This window comes from Sceloporus occidentalis, unplaced genomic scaffold (genome assembly GCF_023333645.1).
Source record: "Sceloporus occidentalis isolate IW3139 unplaced genomic scaffold, rSceOcc1.0.p SCAF_1, whole genome shotgun sequence".
Lineage (NCBI taxonomy): Eukaryota > Metazoa > Chordata > Lepidosauria > Squamata > Phrynosomatidae > Sceloporus > Sceloporus occidentalis.
In genome coordinates, this window is record NW_028316981.1 from 140,815,838 (window position 1) to 140,834,183 (window position 18,346).

General features: G+C 44.8%; 1 protein-coding gene across 8 annotated transcripts in view; it reads right to left on the reverse strand.

Annotated features, from left to right (window-relative positions):
- The window catches only part of LMTK1 (lemur tail kinase 1), a 225,955-nt gene that overhangs the window by 114,210 nt on the left and 93,399 nt on the right, over nucleotides 1-18,346 (reverse strand). For 6 of the 8 annotated variants that reach the window (XR_016282411.1, XR_016282412.1, XM_089539384.1 and 3 more), the window contains exons 2-5: nucleotides 9,764-9,897; nucleotides 6,746-6,889; nucleotides 3,935-4,076; nucleotides 1,331-1,410 (exon numbers count right to left, since the gene is read on the reverse strand). Coding sequence is in view for 6 of the 8 variants with exons in the window: in XM_089539384.1 (XP_089395510.1) it covers nucleotides 1,331-1,410; nucleotides 3,935-4,076; nucleotides 6,746-6,889; nucleotides 9,764-9,897 (500 nt within the window). In the remaining 2 variants the exon portion in view is untranslated. Of the gene's footprint in view, nucleotides 1-1,330; nucleotides 1,411-3,934; nucleotides 4,077-6,745; nucleotides 6,890-9,763; nucleotides 9,898-18,346 lie in introns of those variants that run through there. The other 2 variants (XM_089539429.1, XM_089539420.1) reach the window with 2 other exon arrangements.

Here is an 18,346-nt window from a genome sequence, read left to right on the forward strand (position 1 = left end):
CAAAACTTGGAAAAGTTACTTTTTTGAACCACAGCTCCCAGAATTCCCTATGTGCATGCTGTCTAGGAGATGCTTGAGATTATAGTCCAAAAACAGCTTTTCCAAACTCTAACTGCAAATGCTCATGTAAAAGGACTATTCTGCTACATGACAAAAATGTTGCTGCTGTTGTGTGCCTTCAAGTCATTTCTGATTTATGGTGACCCTATGGTGACCCCATGACCCTACCATGAGGTTTTCTTGGCAAGATTTGTTTAGAGAAGTTTTGCCATTGCCTTCCTCTGAGGGCAAGAGTATATGACTTGCCCAAGGCCACCCAACAGGTTTTATGGCCGAGCTAGGAATTGAACCTTGGTTTCCAGAGTCATAGTCCAACACTCAAACCACTACATCATGACTGAAGATAAACTATGAGCTGCTGCTATATCTTGGGCCCACACTGGTTTATCCACTGTGCCCAGAGTGAGTTTACACAAAACATTACCACTCCTTTTGTTAATGTAATTTAAAACATACTGGTATATCCTGTTTTCTAGCTTTCAATGCAGTCTATATAAAAGGCCATAAAAAGTCCTCCACATCTTTGCCTTATACTCCACTTCTGCTGTAGCAAGCACACTGGGATTCCTATGTCCAGTTAGGGACACGATATGGCCAGTTCTCATTATAGCTTTCAAAAGCAAGATAGGCTGCACTTTTTTAAACCTTACCCCAAACATTGGGCAAATAATGTAATACAATGCAAAATATTATATCATAATATAGTGGTTTGAGCATTGGACTACAACTCTGGAGGCCAGGGTTCAAATCCCTGCTTGACCATAAAACCCACTGGAACACCTTGGGCAAGCCACATGCTCTCGGCCTCAGGGGAAGGCAATGGCAAACCTCCTCTGAACAAATTCTGCCAAGAAAACCTCATGACAGGATTACTGTAAGTCGGGAACCATAAATCTTAGGTCACTATAAGTCAGAAACATCTTGAAGGCACACAACAACAACATCATAATAAACAAATAATACAAAAACATATGAAAACGATTAATGTCTCTGTGTTCTTTTTGTGAGAGGTGCCAAACCTAGCCCATTACTCTCACCTTCCCAATTCTATCCTAGCATTCCCCCTGCACTTGGCTCAACAATGACATCTTCCATACCCTAGGGTCAAAGCCAGAATTAAGAATGCCATTTGTAACCTATAAATCAGAACACTAAGAAGGACGACAGAAATAATACATAGGAATCAATGCTACCCTGCCACCTCCTCTCCCATTCTCCCTACCCATACACCTTGTGGCCACATGCTGTAAATGAGTGTTCTGATGCTTACCTTGCCAAACCATCCATGGCCAATTTCCTTGAGATACAGCAGGCTGTGGCGTCCCAGGTCGGTGGACTTGAGCAGCTGAACTGTGAAAGGGCACAGAGAACAGCCTTAGCTTCTGCATGCTCTTTCCCTGCCAACATGAACCCAGCAGAAAAACCTGGGACAAAAGGCTGCCTCCTTGTTCAGACATTAGGAGACCCACAAGATGAAGTGGGCATACCAGCTTCTGTTCCACTGGCAGAGTTGAGAAAGGGCTAGAGGTGTGTAAAACGTCTGCATTTGTGTATCTGCACATGGACTTCTCTGCCTCAGCCAGCTGTACTTTCAGCCTTCAGGCAACAGAAAGTGTCTGTGAGGTCTGCGTCTAACCAAGTGGGCAGCCCATGTCCCCAAAAAGCAGGCGGTGCCAACCCTTCGCCCCCTCAGTGCCAGACTCCACCATTCCTGTCACACTAAGAAGCAAAGGCTTTATTGTGTCCAACAGTGGTCGTTGCAGCTGGACACTCAACCCATTCTCTGTGGGCCCATTCAGACAGCACAAAGGCAATGTACCAGGCAAAACAGTGTGGGCAGAGCAGAGGGGAGCTACTGCATGCATGGCTGGCTGGCCATCCTTACCATCCTACCCAGAAGAACAAGCTTTAAATTCCTTAGTTTTTTCACATGCTAAGGAATGCAAGGCCCGTGGGAGCTGGGGATCATAAGGCCTCTGTTTTCAGAGGGAGTGGAAATGTTCATGCCAGAAGCAAGAAGAAACTTCTGCTGAAGTGAAAAGGTGAAAGGCAAACCATGTCCTCTTCATGGAGGCCAGGGTCTTCTCTAATTCACTGCTCCTTGAATTGTCTGTTAATGGAAGAGGACACCTGATGTTGCTTTTCCCCCAGATGTCCCATCTAAAGAAAATTCCTTGCAAAAAATTCTCTGTACCCACTAAATGGGAGAGGGAGTTGCCCTGCCACCCTAAACCCAGAAGATGGCACTGCAGAATCACAGGCCAGAATGCCCATGTCAGATAAGCCAGAACAATCTGGAAAATACTAGTTGGGGATGGAAAGGATTCAAGCATAGCAGTACAGTGCTGCAGTAATATGGGAACACAAAGTACTAGTGCCCAAGACACAAGGATCCAGCCACTGCCACTTCTCCTTCCTGGGATTGCCTCTTGCATGCCAGCACTGAAATCCTCCAGTGCTGAATTTGGAGTCCTCTTTCCTTATGATGCCACCTCCCCCCATTAGGTAGTGGAGGAATCCACACCACTACACAACATAGATACTCCTAGTAGATTCGAGTATGGGAGAATGAAGGACTGTGACACAATGTGGGAAGAGCCGAAAGAAACAAAACCATTAGGTGCTCCAAGTGAGTTGCTATAAACAATAGCAGCAGCATCCCTCTCCTCCTTCCTTGCCTACTTGCAGTTGCTGCCAATGGCAACAAAGCATCCACATCCCAGGACAGATGTGGGCGATGGGAAGCAAACTCCATCACTGGAATGAGGATTTGATCCAAGCAGATATAGTTTCCATTCAGCAGCTGCAAGTGGGTAGTGGATAGTAAGGCTGAGCCCATTCATCCTTCATGGCAGTGAAAGTGCAGAAAAGAGAAGATGGGGTCCTTGGACTTGCACTATATGACCCACAGCCAGTCTTTAAAGGGTTACACAATACAGAAACAGAATGTCTGCACTGTGGGCATTCTCTTGGGGCTTATAGGCCATGTAAGGGAGGGAGGCATTTGGGAAGCACAAGTGTGTGGACAAGTGTTTCATTTTGGGTTGCTTAGCACAGTTTGTTCAGTAGAGTAAATTGTTTGATTCATTAGCCACAGTAAGGTGGGCTGTGAGTTGGGGAGAAAGGATATAAAAGAGCTCATGCTACATTTTAGTGAAATGGCATCTCTTGGTAAAAAGAGAAAGCCTTCATATTAATTTTTTTTTTAAAAAAATGGCATTTTGAAGGAATGTTCAGTGTACATCAAGAGTTTGCATCAAGGTACCATCTCATGGCTTTCCTTTTTTAAATCAAATAACAATCATAATAAAAACAGAATTAACATAAAAAGTAAAAAATCTCAGGAAATAGCCATCTATAGGACCAAGATCAAGACCAAGATGATGATAAATGGGAACAACACCAATATATCCACAGAAGTGGCATCTTCTTAGCTAAAAGTCCTCTTAAATACCCAGGTTTTAAACTTAGGGCCTCCAGATGTGAAGTGCTGGAGTAAGTGAAATCTCATCTGAAAGAACTTTGCTTCTTCTTTATTGTGTCTGTCAAATTTGAGAATGCAAGTTCCTCAGGCTCCTAAAACCTTGACCTTTAAAGTGATGCAGGAATCCTCTTTGTTTTTGTAGGCACATAAATTATAATCCATAACACCCTTTTAATCCAACAGAAATACCCAAGACCACTTTAGTAGAGGATTCTTATCCATGCTCATTTATAGCAAGCACAGCATGTCCAGTGATTCCAGGTTAATTACCAGCATTAGAGTTTAAGGCTGTGTTTTTCTCTTGGTATATATTGTGAGTATGCAAATCATCATTACTAATATTAATGAGGGAGATAAAAATGCTTAAACACAGAAGTTTAATTGGCTCACCTGAGCGCCCAGGTTGCCTAGACATTGGCAAGGAGACTTCAGTGAGAGGCAGGATGTAAACTTCAGGGCCATTCTGTGTGGCTGGTGACCCCTGCGCTGAAAATTCACTAGCATATTCCTCTCCCTCAGCATTATCAAATTCCTGGAAGCAAGAAAGACAAGGAAAAAAGGAGCCCAGGACAGGGCAAGGAAACATTTTTATATGCACAAAGAAAAAAATAATAAAGAAACAAGCATTTATGATCACCACATGCATAACTCTACTTGATTACATATAATGTGATCAGATGATCAGAAATAATGTGTATGAAGCACTTACAAAACTCTATAAAGTATCAGCAGTCCCATCATCACTACTGTTATCATGACTGTTATCTCACACATAGATGAGGAGGCACAGAAATACTTATCCTTGGGTAGCCAATGGTCTAGCTGTGTGTGTGTGTGTGTGTGTGTGTGTGTGTGTGTGTGTGTGTGTAATCCTAAAAAAGTGTGTCTCATCCTAAACAAGCCACTGGTGTACACACCACACAAACATAAATAAAGGTTCTTTGACAGACTGAGTGCTGGCTTAAAAAGCTTATTTTCCATCATAACTCCCAGCCTTGCTTTCTGGGGAATTCTGGGAGTTGTAGACACCCAAAAACCTCCTCCAAGATCTAAGTAGACTATATAGTTGGCAAACAAAGGGACCCTTGTTTAGTCCCTAATATCTATTGGTAGGGCAGGGAAAGACACCGTATCTGAAACTCTGGAGAACCTTTCCTGTCTCTACAGACAAAACTGAGTTAGATAGACCAATGGCTGGACTCCCGTCTTCCAAAGGGAATGAGGGAAGAAGAGACTTTCAGCCTTCTGTATCCTTGAAGGAAATACTGTAGTGCAAACAAGTACAAAGGTGAAACAACAAGTGTGCACATGCACAGAGAGACACACAGTCACCATCTCATAAACAAGCAGAGAAGGAATACATTCACACATATTTGAGTCATGTACACCTGAAGGGGAAAATGGCCCCTCATTCATATGCCAGATCTACTCTGCATTTCATCTGAAGAAGTGGACTGATATCCATGAAAATCCATGCTAAAATATAAACCAGTGAATGTGCTAATAAATTTCTTTTTTCCCCTTCTCCACCACTCCCTTATCCCTTTTTATGCTGCAACAGACTAACATGGCAACTCCTTTGAAAACTGATCTACAGCAAGAACCTATCTTAGCTTTATACTATAATATGCTGTCACAGCTTCCCCTAAAGAATCAGAGGGAACATGTTTCAGTGAGCCTCAAGAAATCTGTACTGCCTTCCCTTTTCATCTTGAGCCACAATTCTTAGTTTCCCTTGAGGAAATGGTCCCTCCACATTTGCTAGGGTTAGGGGCGCAGGACCCACGTGAAAATGGAAAAAACTGCAAATAACAAAAACATTATGTTTTTACCCGAGATAACACCTCTCTAGGAATCTCTAGGTCCTTCAGTGCAACTCTGTGGTCAACACCTGCCAGACATTGACCACAGAATTGTGCTGGAGGAGCTACATATGCCAAGTGGAGTGTTCTCTCTAGGAATTTCTAGGTCCTTCAGCATAGCCCTTGATTAAAGTTGACCACAGAGATGCACTGGAGAGCCAAGATATTCCCAAAGAGAGGATACTAATAAAATTTGTGAATAATCAAATCCGCAAAAGTCAAATCCTCAGATGTGGAGGAATGACTGTACCATTAGAATTAATCTAATCTCTGAAGTATTCATATGCACAGAACAGGCCAAAAGAATAGTAAACACAGCCCAAGAAACACAGTTTTATAACTCTCTCTTAAAGGGGCCTGATTATATGGCAAATGTTTGAGCAATGGTCCTTGAAAGGCAATCACACACCATGTGGCTTCCAGCACTCACTCACTCTCTCTCTCTCTCTCTCTCTCTCTCTCTCTGTGTGTGTGTGTGTGTGTGTAATGTAGACCACTATCCCTCACCCCTGTCATAGCATGGGTGGCCACAACCACATTGTAGTCAAACTTTTTCTTAAGTGAAGGAGAAGTGTCATGTGGAGAACCAATTCACACAAACAGCTTGCTGCCTGGGACTGTGCCCACACAGTAGAATTTCAGTTGGCCATATGCACAGCTGAGTCCACATGTGAACTGTGCCACAGACATGCTGTCATACATACACTCCCACTCAGACATAAACACACCCCTCTGAAACTGAGATGGGGGGGGGGGGGGCAGAGACAGCCATGCACTCACTTCCTCACTGTCCTTTTTCTTTGTGCACACAGAACTGTATGTGGGGAGGAAAGGACTCAAGAGGCTGGGTTTCTGGATGAGGCCCTGAGGGTAATCATTCTGAGGCTATTCCATGACAAGCCAGTTTTCAATTTTGTCCTGAGGGGCAGAGCACGGAGAGGTCCCACAAACCACAGCTGGGGCAAAAGCTTTTGACATGTGATACAGAAGCAGGACTGCGGAGGCCATACCTGCCCAGGCTCTCCAGAGATTCAGTATAGGAGTTTACCCACTCACCCATCCAAGGGGGGCTTAGGGCCAAATCTATTGCTCCCAGTCGCTCTACAACTCAGCACAATCTCTGTATGGGAAAGCCAGCAAGGGAACCTTCTCCCACTAGGGTGGGTGGCAGGTGGGCTGGAATTGAATGCAAAAGAGCAATGGCCCTAATCTCCCATTTCCATCATCCCTTCATGTTGTTTGACATGTGTGTGGTCCATGGTGCCTGCTCTGTCCCTCCACCCTGCCCGCCAGTCGAGAGACATAGTCATAAACACAGTTGAGGGAGAAGCAGCCTCACCTTGGTCAGGGGGCAGGGGGAGGGCTGCCCAGGGTTCCCCAGTTCTACATTACAGGTTGTTTTGGGCACTGTGCTGGCCCCCGTGCAAGGCAGACACCTCAAAACCATCCTCAGCCTCTTCTCCCGGGATTCGCTTCTCCAGCTCTAGGCAAGAGTGCCCAGAGAAAGAGTGTTAATAAAGGCAATGACTGGAAGTGTTCTGCTCCCCAGCGATCACCCATGTTGGTTAGATGCATCTCCAATGAGCCTGCCCACCCACCCACCCACCTCTGGTACACCACTCACCACCACCCCTGGCCCTTTTTAAGGCTGCTGCAGGACCCACCCACCACCCCATGCAATCCCTGCAGGAGTCAGTCAGACACTAAGCAGGAACTTACATTTATTTACCTGAAGGAACTTTTTCCCACTGAAGGCTGCCCCCGCAATCAGGTAGGAAAGGGTGAGCATCACTTTCATGCATCCTGTGCCCTGCACTGCTGCAGCTGTGGTATTTCCATGGAGAAAGGTATGGAGGACTACTCAACAACTTCTTCTCAGCCCCTATATAGGCAGTGTGGGGGAAGTGTTCTTGAAGTGCTTCATTGTTCCCACAACAAAACCTGACCAGTACTTGAAGTCATTAACCCGCAGGGCTCTTGGTAACTCCAGCTTCATCACTCCACCTCCTTCATGCCCCAGCCGCCAAGAGCCTCCACAAGAATCTTAGCAATGAGAGCACACATTTCTTCTGCACATTCTGTGCCTCTGAGGTCAATGTTACTGCCCACTCCCTTGTGGGCCATTCCAGAGTAGACTGCAGCAAAGCCAAGCCAAACCAGGGCAAGGGGAGGATCCCAGATGGCTTTAAAGCTTTAAAGAGAGACAAACCTGCCCCTCACTGCCCAAAAAGTACCAGCTCTGGAGAGAGTTGCTCTTGACTCACAGCTGCTGTATGACCCACAGGCTAAGCCCTGGCACCTTCCTCTGAGCAAGTCTCATCTCTTCTGCTCCCTACTGGACCATCATATAACAGAACATGCAGCACCTTCTTGCTCTGTATGAAGTCACACCGTCTATGTCTAAGGCCTTGTCCGTTTTGAAAGGAGCACCTGAAGCAGTGTATTAAGGTAGACTGTAGGCACCCATCCCTCAATAAAATTGATTTGGTTGTCCCCAAAGTAGAGTCACATGACACAAAACATGTCTCAGTGTTAGTTATTTTGAGTGTATCTATTGAACTTTCCTCATCTTGATTTTCATGTTGGTGCCTTCCGTTCCTTCTTTTCTAGGTGTACACATAAGCACAAGCATCCCAGCTGCCAGGAAAGGATGCTGATACTAAACTTGCCCTTCCTATTTAGCTCCTCACCTTCTCTCTGAACCACCATTCAACCTGCAATCTCTGCACTGGAGGCCTGCAAGAAATGCCCCCATCCCCAATCTTCAAAAAAGTCACTGGAATCCAAATGACATCTGAATCTTGGCACCATGACCCAGGAAAACAGTGAAAAGTCACCTCTCACACATGCTCATTTCCTAGCACATTGAATCTTACTGCTTCTTTTTTTAACAGCACTTTTGAGGAGAGATCACTGAGTATGTGTTTTGCACAGAGAAGGTCCTAGGTGCCATCTCCAGCTGAAAAAAAAATACGTCAGGGAGCAGGGGATGGGAAAGAGCTCTTGCTGAGAGTCTTGACTGCCAGTCAAGACCTGCGGCCCTTTCAAACTACACAGTTACAGCACTATGATCTCACTTTCACTGCCCTGGCTGCATCCTATGAATTCCTTGGGTTTGGAGTTTAAGGAAGCATGAGAGGAGCTCTCTGGCTGAGAATTTTAAATAACTTCCAAAATGGCAGATCTCAAAATGCCATGGGATGGAAACTATGGCAGTTAAAGTGGTATTCAAGTGCTATTACTATATTGTGTTATATCAGGGGTAGGCAACCTGTGGCCCGCGGGCCGGATGCGGCCCGGCAAGGCCTTGGGACCGGCCCCAGCCCAGTCCTGCCGCCGATTGCCGCCGGAGCCTTTGGCCTCTCGCGTGAGGGCGTGGGGCCTTTGGCCTATCAGGAGGAGGCAGGCAAGGGGGGGGCAAGCGGTGGGCAAGGGGGGCAAGCGGTAGGCAAGGGGGGCAATTGTCTATAGAAGCCTCAGAAACATGCATTTATATTAACGTTTTTTAAAAAATCAGCAAATTTTTTCGCGTGTCCTCCATTTTTTTAAAAAAGTGTCCTCCATTTGAAAACTTTGTCCTGGTTTATTTATTTATTTAATTTTTTTTTAAAAAAATTATTTAATTATTTATTTTTTTGGCTCCCCCCCCCCCCCCCCCCAGTTGTCTGAGGGACAGCAACCCGGCCCCTGGCTCAAAAAGATTGCCTACCCCTGTGTTATATCCTGCCCTGGCACAAGATAGATTTATGTCTGTTCTCCCTACCCTTCCTCTGGGCATGCTATGGCTCACTAGAGAGCCCTCCACTTCCTTCTCCCAACATACTGCCAGGCATTCATCCCACTGCTGCCCCTCAGCAAGCACCCATCTTTCAGACTTGAGATGCTGCTGCTCAGTGACCCCAACCCTACCTCTCACCCTAAGCTCACTGAATCCCCTGCTGTTTGGGGTCCCCCTCCACTCCCTCAGCTGGAATCCCTTGCCTGTTGCTTGTCACTTCTGGTGTGCCCACACTAGAGACTGGCAGGGAAATTCTTAGAACTGTAGCCCTCCAAAAAAGTAATTTTCCAAGCTCTGATACAGAAAGAGAACGAGAGGGAGATAATGCATCTCTTTCTCTCTCTCTCACCTGGCTGTCCCTGAGCAGCAGATGTTTATACATCAGAGGCAGTCCTTCCAATCTGATTCCTCAAACTATACTGAACAATACCTCTGACTCCCTTTCAGTATTATGAGGTACAATGGGGTCAGTACTGACTCCCACAATAAGAATACACTATTCCTTCTCTTTACTAAATTCCAGTTTTGCTCCAACACGGCCAGCCCCTGCAGCCCTCATGGGCTCCCTACAGTGCTTACCTTGAAGCCAATGCCCCCCTTCTTGCAGCACAGACAGGCCAACATGAGGAAGATGAAGGTGAAGAGGCCAGAGAAGGAAACTGCCACAACCACCAGAGAGGAGGACCAGGAGAGCTCACTCAGCGGAGTGCCATCTGTAGGAAGATATGCAGGAGGAGAGGATTAGAAAGGAAAGTGCAGGCAAGCTAAGGGCATTTTTTCCTCCTTTTAAAAGAAGAGCATCTCACCATACACAATTTCGGGCAATGGGAAGTCAGTCCGAACGCAATCATGGGTTTTCACATTATTGCATGAGAGGTGATCACATGCAATTTTGGGCAATGGCAAGCTATTTTCGGGCAATGGGAAGTCAGTTCGAACGCAATTCAAATTCGTGTAAATTCGCTGAACTAGCAAATTCATGTAAATGTGTTCTGGCCCCATTTTCTTTTCATTCGAAATTAAGAGAAATTCCTCCTGTATGATAACGTCCTATGTTTACTGTTATGGTGAGGAGAGGTGCATGGAGCTCCTTCACATGCCAGAAAAAAATTTTTTTTGATCTGACGATACCAAGCAGAGCTACTGAACAAGAGAATCCTGAATTAGAGGAACTTAACGTTATGTTATTCCTCACTGGGGCATGATTTCTGGTAGGTTTGCTCCCTTTGTCACAAAGTGGTGGTACCTTCCAGTCATTTCTGACTCATGGTGATCTGAAAGTGAACCAAGCATGGGGTTTTCATAGCCAGATTTGTTCAGAGGGTATTTGCCTTTGCCTTCTTCTGTGGCTGAGTGTGTGACCTGCCCCATGGCTGAGCAGGTATTTGAATCCTGATCTGCAGGATAATAGTCCACTGCTTAAACCACCACTTCATACTAGTCTTTTTCAATCTAATGAGAATCCTATTGAAATGCTTGCCTCTAGACTATCCACAGAGACCTTTCCTCAGTACCATCTCAAAATGCTACATGACTCCAACATAATCTCTTTATCAGCCCACAGCATTCTTTAAACCATCTGTGATTGGTGGAAAAGACTGAGATCTTTGAAACCTAGCATTACATCTTTTGTGCTTTTTTCTTGACCTAATAATAGCGTCACCACTCTATTAGCTGGATTTGGTTACTACCACTATACACAGTAGGAGGGCAGGTATGCCATTTGCTACTACAGCTCAGGCAGTAAAATGACTTGGGGTCTGCAGCTCTCAGAGCCTTAATTAAATTACTATTCCAACACAAGTTCTTATAATGTGTCAGCTGTCCATCTCTGCCTGAGTCTATCACACCCTGTGATACACTGTTAAGCAAAAGTTATTTCCTGAAAAGCAATCATTTCCATTAGGTGGAAGAAGAGGTTATGACCACTTTCAGCAAATACGGTTATTTACAAAAGCCAAGTCACACCTGGAGACCAGAGTTCAACTCCTGGCTCAGCTATGTAAACCCACTCGGTGACCTTGGGCAAGTCACACTCTCATAGCCTCCGAGGATAGCAATGACAAACTTTCTCTGAAGAAACATGCCAAAAAAAAAACTGTGATAGGTTCACCTAAGGGTCACCATAAATCAAAAACAACTTAATGGCGTACAATAACAACAACGTCACATTTAGTGACTGGCTGGCTCATTACTAAGCACAGCGGCATTATCTCCAGACACCTAGTGGATTAACAAAGATAACCTGACATTGACATTGATATTGTCCTATTTGGAGAAGAGCATCTTCTCTATTAAAGTCTCCTGAAACATAAAGGTTGGGAATGGTATCACTACTGCAAGGAAGACAAGTTAGCAAGCTGGAGATACAGAGACAGGGGGAAAGCCCTTGCTTTATGCCAAAGCCCAGAACAGCAATTCCATTTCTATAAGGGAGACACTAGTTTTCAAAAGATTAAAGAAGAGATGAGACAATAAAAGCAGTACAAATTAATTTCATAGCAATAGGGAAGAAAAAGAATGTGAATAAACATTAGAAAGATTAAAATAAGCAGGACTGTGGCATCCAAGATGCTTTGTAATGCAAAGGAGCTAATTTGCCAGTTCAAGCTAGTTAACGGAGTCCCAAGGGACAGCATTTAACCAGTTGCTCCAATTATCTGTTAAATAGCACATATACGTGCATGGCAAAGCACACAGTGTTAAAGTGCATGACAACATGTATATGCTGAAGCAAAAATGAAAATGTGTGACAGCATACTGTGTGTGAGTGAAGGGCACTTAACAGTGTGTAGGCACATGAGACAATCAATGCTGCACAGACAGGCACAACTACAAATGCCTGTATTCTTTTCCAATCCCACACATGCTGTGAAATGGAGCAAAACAACCTGTCATGACACCATTACCATGGCAATGAGCATCCCCTACCTGGCTTTTTTCCACCCCCACCCCAACCCAACAGTGGGATTCCTGAGATTCTGCACTTATCATGGAGCCATGTTTCCTTCCTCCAAGGGAGAAGCCCCAGGTAAGACTAACCACATTCTCCTGTTAATTACTTGATTTCATTTGATTTGTTTCCATGAGCCCTCAAATTGGTGAGAAATACATCAATGTCCTTCCCAGCATCTGTAATGTCACTAAGACATACAGGATAGAGGCAGCATCAACTGGTGCAAGTCTAAAGCATTTCTAAGCCAGGTTGATCCAATGTTTGGACTCCAAGACCCATGGAAAAGTGGCAAGTTTACACTTATCTAAGTTCCACTGACTGAGTGCGTCTACTCTAGTTGCAATTAACAAGTGAATTTAGGACCTGGATGCCAGAAGATCTGTTCAAGGAATGCACCTTGCAGGGCACTAAATTTATTTTACGAATTTCTACACATCAAAATTAGTGCATTTTCAGATGTCCAGGCAACTGGGAACATAGGGATATTTTTCTTTCAGGTCTTGTTCCAGAGCGAACCTCCAGTCTGGGTAGAATTCCCAATATCCCTTGGGGAGAAAGGGAAACCTGGGTGTTCCCCATTTCCCCTTCTCCTATTCCTATTTTGTGGCTCACAGAGGGATAATGTAATTTCCTCAAAAAAGGCCTCTGATTTCACTCTAATGGGAACAAAGCCTCCTGTGGAGTCAAACGTGCAGCTGCTCTTTCATGGGGAGGGCTGAGAACTAAACCAACAACATGAAGGTTAAGTGCACTGGAGAGAGAATGTGGAGAAAGTAGCAACCAGAACTAATAACACCACTAACAGGGTTACATTTTAGAAGGGTCATCTCACCTCAGCAGCAATGTTGGTGTCACAAAAGTAACAGATACGGGTTGTTCCCACTTAAGATTTGAAACGATTTAAAATACAACGTTTTTAATAAAATCGATTCAAAATAACACTGTTCTTATCCCGCTATCCGAATCGCTTTGTTCATCGTTCCCATCTGTTTCTTTAAATCGAAGTTTTTACCTGCAAGCGTTCCTACTTGGCATGAAATCGGTGTTTAAATAAAGCGATTCTTCTCCTCCATACCTTATTTGGAGCTGTCAATCAATAGTATGTCAGAATGACGTAACGTTAATCCGGAATATTTGGAAGCGATTTATCTTTTGGCATCGTTTCCATTTCATTGACAGCCAGGGAGAATCCCTTCAGAGAGCACAGAGATCAATGAAGGAGGCTGCTGGCAAAAAGCGAAGCTCTTTCCAGAGGAACTATGGGATAGGTTTTGGAGGGCAGCATCCTGTCTCCCAAGACAGCCAGGGAGAATCTCTTCAGAGAGCACAGAGATCAATGAAGGAGGCTGCTGGCAAAAAGCGAAGCTCTTTCCAGAGGAACTATGGGATAGGTTTTGGAGGGCAGCATCCTGTCTCCCAAGACAGCCAGGGAGAATCCCTTCAGAGAGCACAGAGATCAATGAAGGAGGCTGCTGGCAAAAAGCGAAGCTCTTTCCAGAGGAACTATGGGATAGGTTTTGGAGGGCAGCATCCTGTCTCCCAAGACAGCCAGGGAGAATCCCTTCAGAGAGCACAGAGATCAATGAAGGAGGCTGCTGGCAAAAAGCGAAGCTCTTTCCAGAGGAACTATGGGATAGGTTTTGGAGGGCAGCATCCTGTCTCCCAAGACAGCCAGGGAGAATCCCTTCAGAGAGCACAGAGATCAATGAAGGAGGCTGCTGGCAAAAAGCGAAGCTCTTTCCAGAGGAACTATGGGATAGGTTTTGGAGGGCAGCATCCTGTCTCCCAAGACAGCCAGGGAGAATCCCTTCAGAGAGCACAGAGATCAATGGGAGAGGCTTCTGGCAAAGCGAAGCTCTTTCCAGAGGAACTATGGGAGAATCCCTTCAGAGAGCCCAGAGATCAATGAAGGAGGCTGCTGGAAAAGCAGGGAGGGAGCACTCTTCCCAAAGATTCTCTTTCCAGGGTTGGAGGAGAAGGCAGATTCCATTTGAGAAATGGAGGGAGAAAGGCTCTATCCCCCCCCCCCCCCCATTGATCAGAGCCCTTCCTTGCCTGGGCGAGATCAGATGCCTCCTCGCGAGGAGCCTTCCCTTCCCTGCCTGGGTGAGATCAGATGCCTCCTCGCGAGGAGCTTTCCCTTCCCTGCCTGGGTGAGATCAGATGCCTCCTCGCGAGGAGCCTTCCCTTCCCTGTCTGGGCGAGATCAGTGCCCAAGCGGGCAGGGAATGCCTCTTTGAGAGGAGCCTTCCCTTCCTGCCTCTCCTCCGTTAGAAATGGGCTCTCCCCACACAGAGGGGAGGTTGCAATCCACCGGGGGAAGCCTTGTACTCCTTTGGCAGATGCAGGCGCTTGAGCAGCCGGGACTTCAGGCACTTAAAGCGCTGAAGAGATTAAGCGCCTGTAAACCATTAAAATAAAAAATAAAAATAATCCTTATCTCTTATTGAAAGACCACAGCGGACAAAGGGGTGAGGGAAGCAAAAATGGCGACAGCCAGACGGATGGGGACAGAAAGGGCAACTCCCCCAAGGACAGCCCCATCGCACTCCGCTCCTCCCATTCATCTAACGCTTTCAAAGGCTGTCGTTCCTATTTAAATGCTCTGGTTCCTAAATCGAATCAATGGAAAAATGTAGGTCAGACCCTAGTGTTTTTTTAACACGCGTTAAATGAGGAAAACTCGAATCAAAATTTTATTCCGCTCTACAATTCGATTTGTAGTGGAGACGATTGCGGGTTGCTCTAGAACCGTTCTAGGTTTAAATCGGATCCTAATAGGAACGCCACTCCTTGGATTCGATTCAGAACGCGGGGTTTCACCTAGTGAGAACAACCCCATAGACACTCAGTGCCCATTCAGCCACAGTTGTGGCTGCTATCCTGTTTGTTTTAAGAGGCAGAACCAAACACAGAATTCCATTTGCTAAATGAAAAATAGCTAGGAATTAACTAATTTGCTTTGACCACTTGATCACACCCAAGATCAGGACAAAGTTAATGCACTTACAGATCTGCTAGGAATGCCCCACTTCAAGAGGCAAGTGGGAGATCACATGACAAAATATCAAATGTCCCTGCATTTGGAGAGGTAGCAGATCAAAGACATAAGAGTCTACTCATGCCTTTTTTCTACACAATCACAATATCCTCACAGATCTTATAGACATGTATTCTGAATCCCAGAACCAAAGGATAGTACACAACAGCCTTGGTGGTTTCCAAACACCCTCAGCCATTTTACTTGTTAAATCCTGCACATCATCTCTCCCAGGTTTCTTGCTAACCTGGAGCAAATATGTATCAGGACTGAGCCCTACTCTGCCAAATAAACTCTCTTTCCTCCAGATTATTTCCACCTGGGGCATGACATGGCAAACTACTTTTTTGGATTACGGTTTCCTGAAACCCCAATCCAGCATAGCTGCTGGCCAGTGGCCATGCTTCATCAGGAATTCTAAGGGACTATAGTTCAAAACAAGTGACTTTGCCAAGTTCTGCACCTGTTCCACACCGGCAAAGACAGATGTTTGAGGTCTGTTCCCATTAACATCAGAAAAGGTAGCTTGTTACAAGCTAAATTACAGGTCATGCTAAAGCTCCCCATTTGTTTATTTCTGAAATGCAGCCACTGAGAGCTGGACATTTCTTCAGAGCAGCAACAGTGATGGGGGATGCTTAATCTTTTATTTGCATACTGTTTTCCTGATCAAAATCACCTTACAGCTACAGTTTGCACTATGGGAAAAATACCTGTTATATTTTCCATCCCTTGTGTATGCAAAACAGCAGTTTGAAAAGGATCCGCGACATTTTGGTTGGGAAAACAGCATGGATGAGGTAAGAATTTCACACATTGCTCCTCCTCCTCCTCTTCCTCCTTCTGCTGCTGTGCCAAACACACAGGCACAGCACACCATTTTCAATAAAAAACACACCAAGCATGAGAAAGAAGACTGCTTGGCAGAAATGACCCATTTATTTCAATCAGACCAGTATAGAAACCTTTGTGACAGATTATGCCAACTGTAAAGGAGAAAATCTCTTCTTCCTTCTTAAAAGAGAGCACAACTAGACAAGATGGCAGGAAATTTGTGATCCCGTGTCCTGTTATTTGCTTTTCAGAGAATAAAGGTGGTTGCGGAGAGGTAATAGAAGCAGGGAAGAAGCAGAGGAGGCATTTAAGTGTGTGTGTGTGTGCATGCGCACAGGCACACGTCTTCAAGTCACCTAGATCCATGAATTTCATAGGTTTTCTTATGCAAGGATTCCTCAGAGGTTGTTTAGCCAGTTTCTTCCTCAGAAATATAATCTACAGCATCTTGTACTTGTTGGCAGTCTCCCATCCAAGTACTAACCATGGCTGACCCTGCTTAGCTTTCCAAGATTTACCTTGCTATTTCATTTTTATGTATTTAATATTTATTACATTTAAATCTTATCTTTCCTCAATGAACTCAAGTTGGTATACATGTCTCCTATCCTCCCTAGTTGCTGTGTGCCTTCAAGTTGTTTCTGACTTATTGTGACCCCCTATCATGGGGTTTTTTTTGGCAAGATTTGTTGTTCAGAGGGAGCCCTTGCCTTCCTCTGAGGTTGAGAGAGTGTGACTTGACCAAGGTCACCAAGGTGGGTTTCCACTACATTATGCTGGCTCTCACCTCATCCTCACAACAATCATATCAGGTAGCTTAGGGAGACAGAGGGAGAAAGGGAAAGAGAGAAAGTTGGCCCTGGTATCACCTAGTGAATGTCATGGTTCACTGAGGGCTTGAACACAGATCTGTGGTCCAACACTTCTAGACATAATACCACACTGACCTCCCTCTCTGTTCAACTGAATGAACTAAACTATACCCCCCCCCCCATGCTAACTGCTTTATGTGGTCAGATATTCACCTCAGAAAACACACCACAGAGTGCAGGACTGTAATCCCAGTCTGATCCTTCCCCTCCCTCCCTTTTAACTTTTATAAAACCCACAACAGAGCTAATTAGAGATTCCCTATTGTCTCAGCTAGACGTGTGCCTTTTCATCCCCAACTGCACTCTGAAGTGCTGAGGACACTGGCAGTATACTGTGAAGACACTAAAATCAGTCAGGGTTTGCGAGCTTGATTTTTTCTTCTTCCTGTGCTTGAGAGCCTAAACCAGCCATTTTCTCCATAACTGCCAGTCTTGATCTCAGCTGCTGAGGATCTAAAGCAGGGTGGCCCAAATTACCACTGAAAATTGCTGGTGCTCACAGTAGTCATGTTACCAAAGAAGTTGTGATGCTAAAGAAATAACAGGCACAAAGATACGGTGACAATTTGTGTCTGGGTTAGTCTAGGATAGTATGGGTACATGCACACCCACACACATATGCACAGAGGGAGAAAGAGAAAGCGGCTCTCTCCTGGTTGCATTTTTGTGTCACTTTTCCACAGAAAAATCAGCAAACTCTCTTTCAATACATTGTTGTTGCTGTTGTGTGCCTTCAAGTTGTTTCTAACCAATGGTGACCTAGGGTGATCTCATCATAGAGGGTTCTCGGCAAGCTTTGTTCAGAGGGGGGTTGCCTTTACCTTCTTCTGAGGCCAAGAGAGTGTGACTTGCCCAAGGTCAATGGGCAAGTCACACATGGTCGAGTGGGGGATTTAAATTCTTGTCACTAGAGTCGTAGTCCATCGCTCAAAGTACTACACTACGCTGACTCAGTAATAGAAGGTTCTGCAATGTTCCAGCCATTATGGGATTACCCTATAGATCCTGATTCAAAGACAATATCCAATCAACTTAGAATGGAATACAAAGAGACCTGCTTTCTCTGAGTATGCAACAGTTCTTGTGTCCATCTTGCGAGTGGATACAGTGGGCCCTTGTTATCCGCTAGGGTTTGATTCCAGGACTCCCCCGTGGATAACAAAATCCATGAATGCTCAAGTCCCATTAAATTCAATGTCATTGTAAAATGGTGTCCCTTATATAAAATGGAAAATCAATGTTTGCTATTTGGAATTTATATATTTGCAATATTCTCAAGCAGTGCATGCTCGAATCCGCAGATAAAAAATCCATGAATTAGGAGGGCTGACTGTATTTTATTTCTCGTCTTGTCCATCCACTTTAAAAAAACTAAAACCCTGGAGTGTATTTTAATAAATAAATAAATAAATAAATAAAAAGGCTTCTGATTCACAAAAAACATTTAAACAATTACCTCA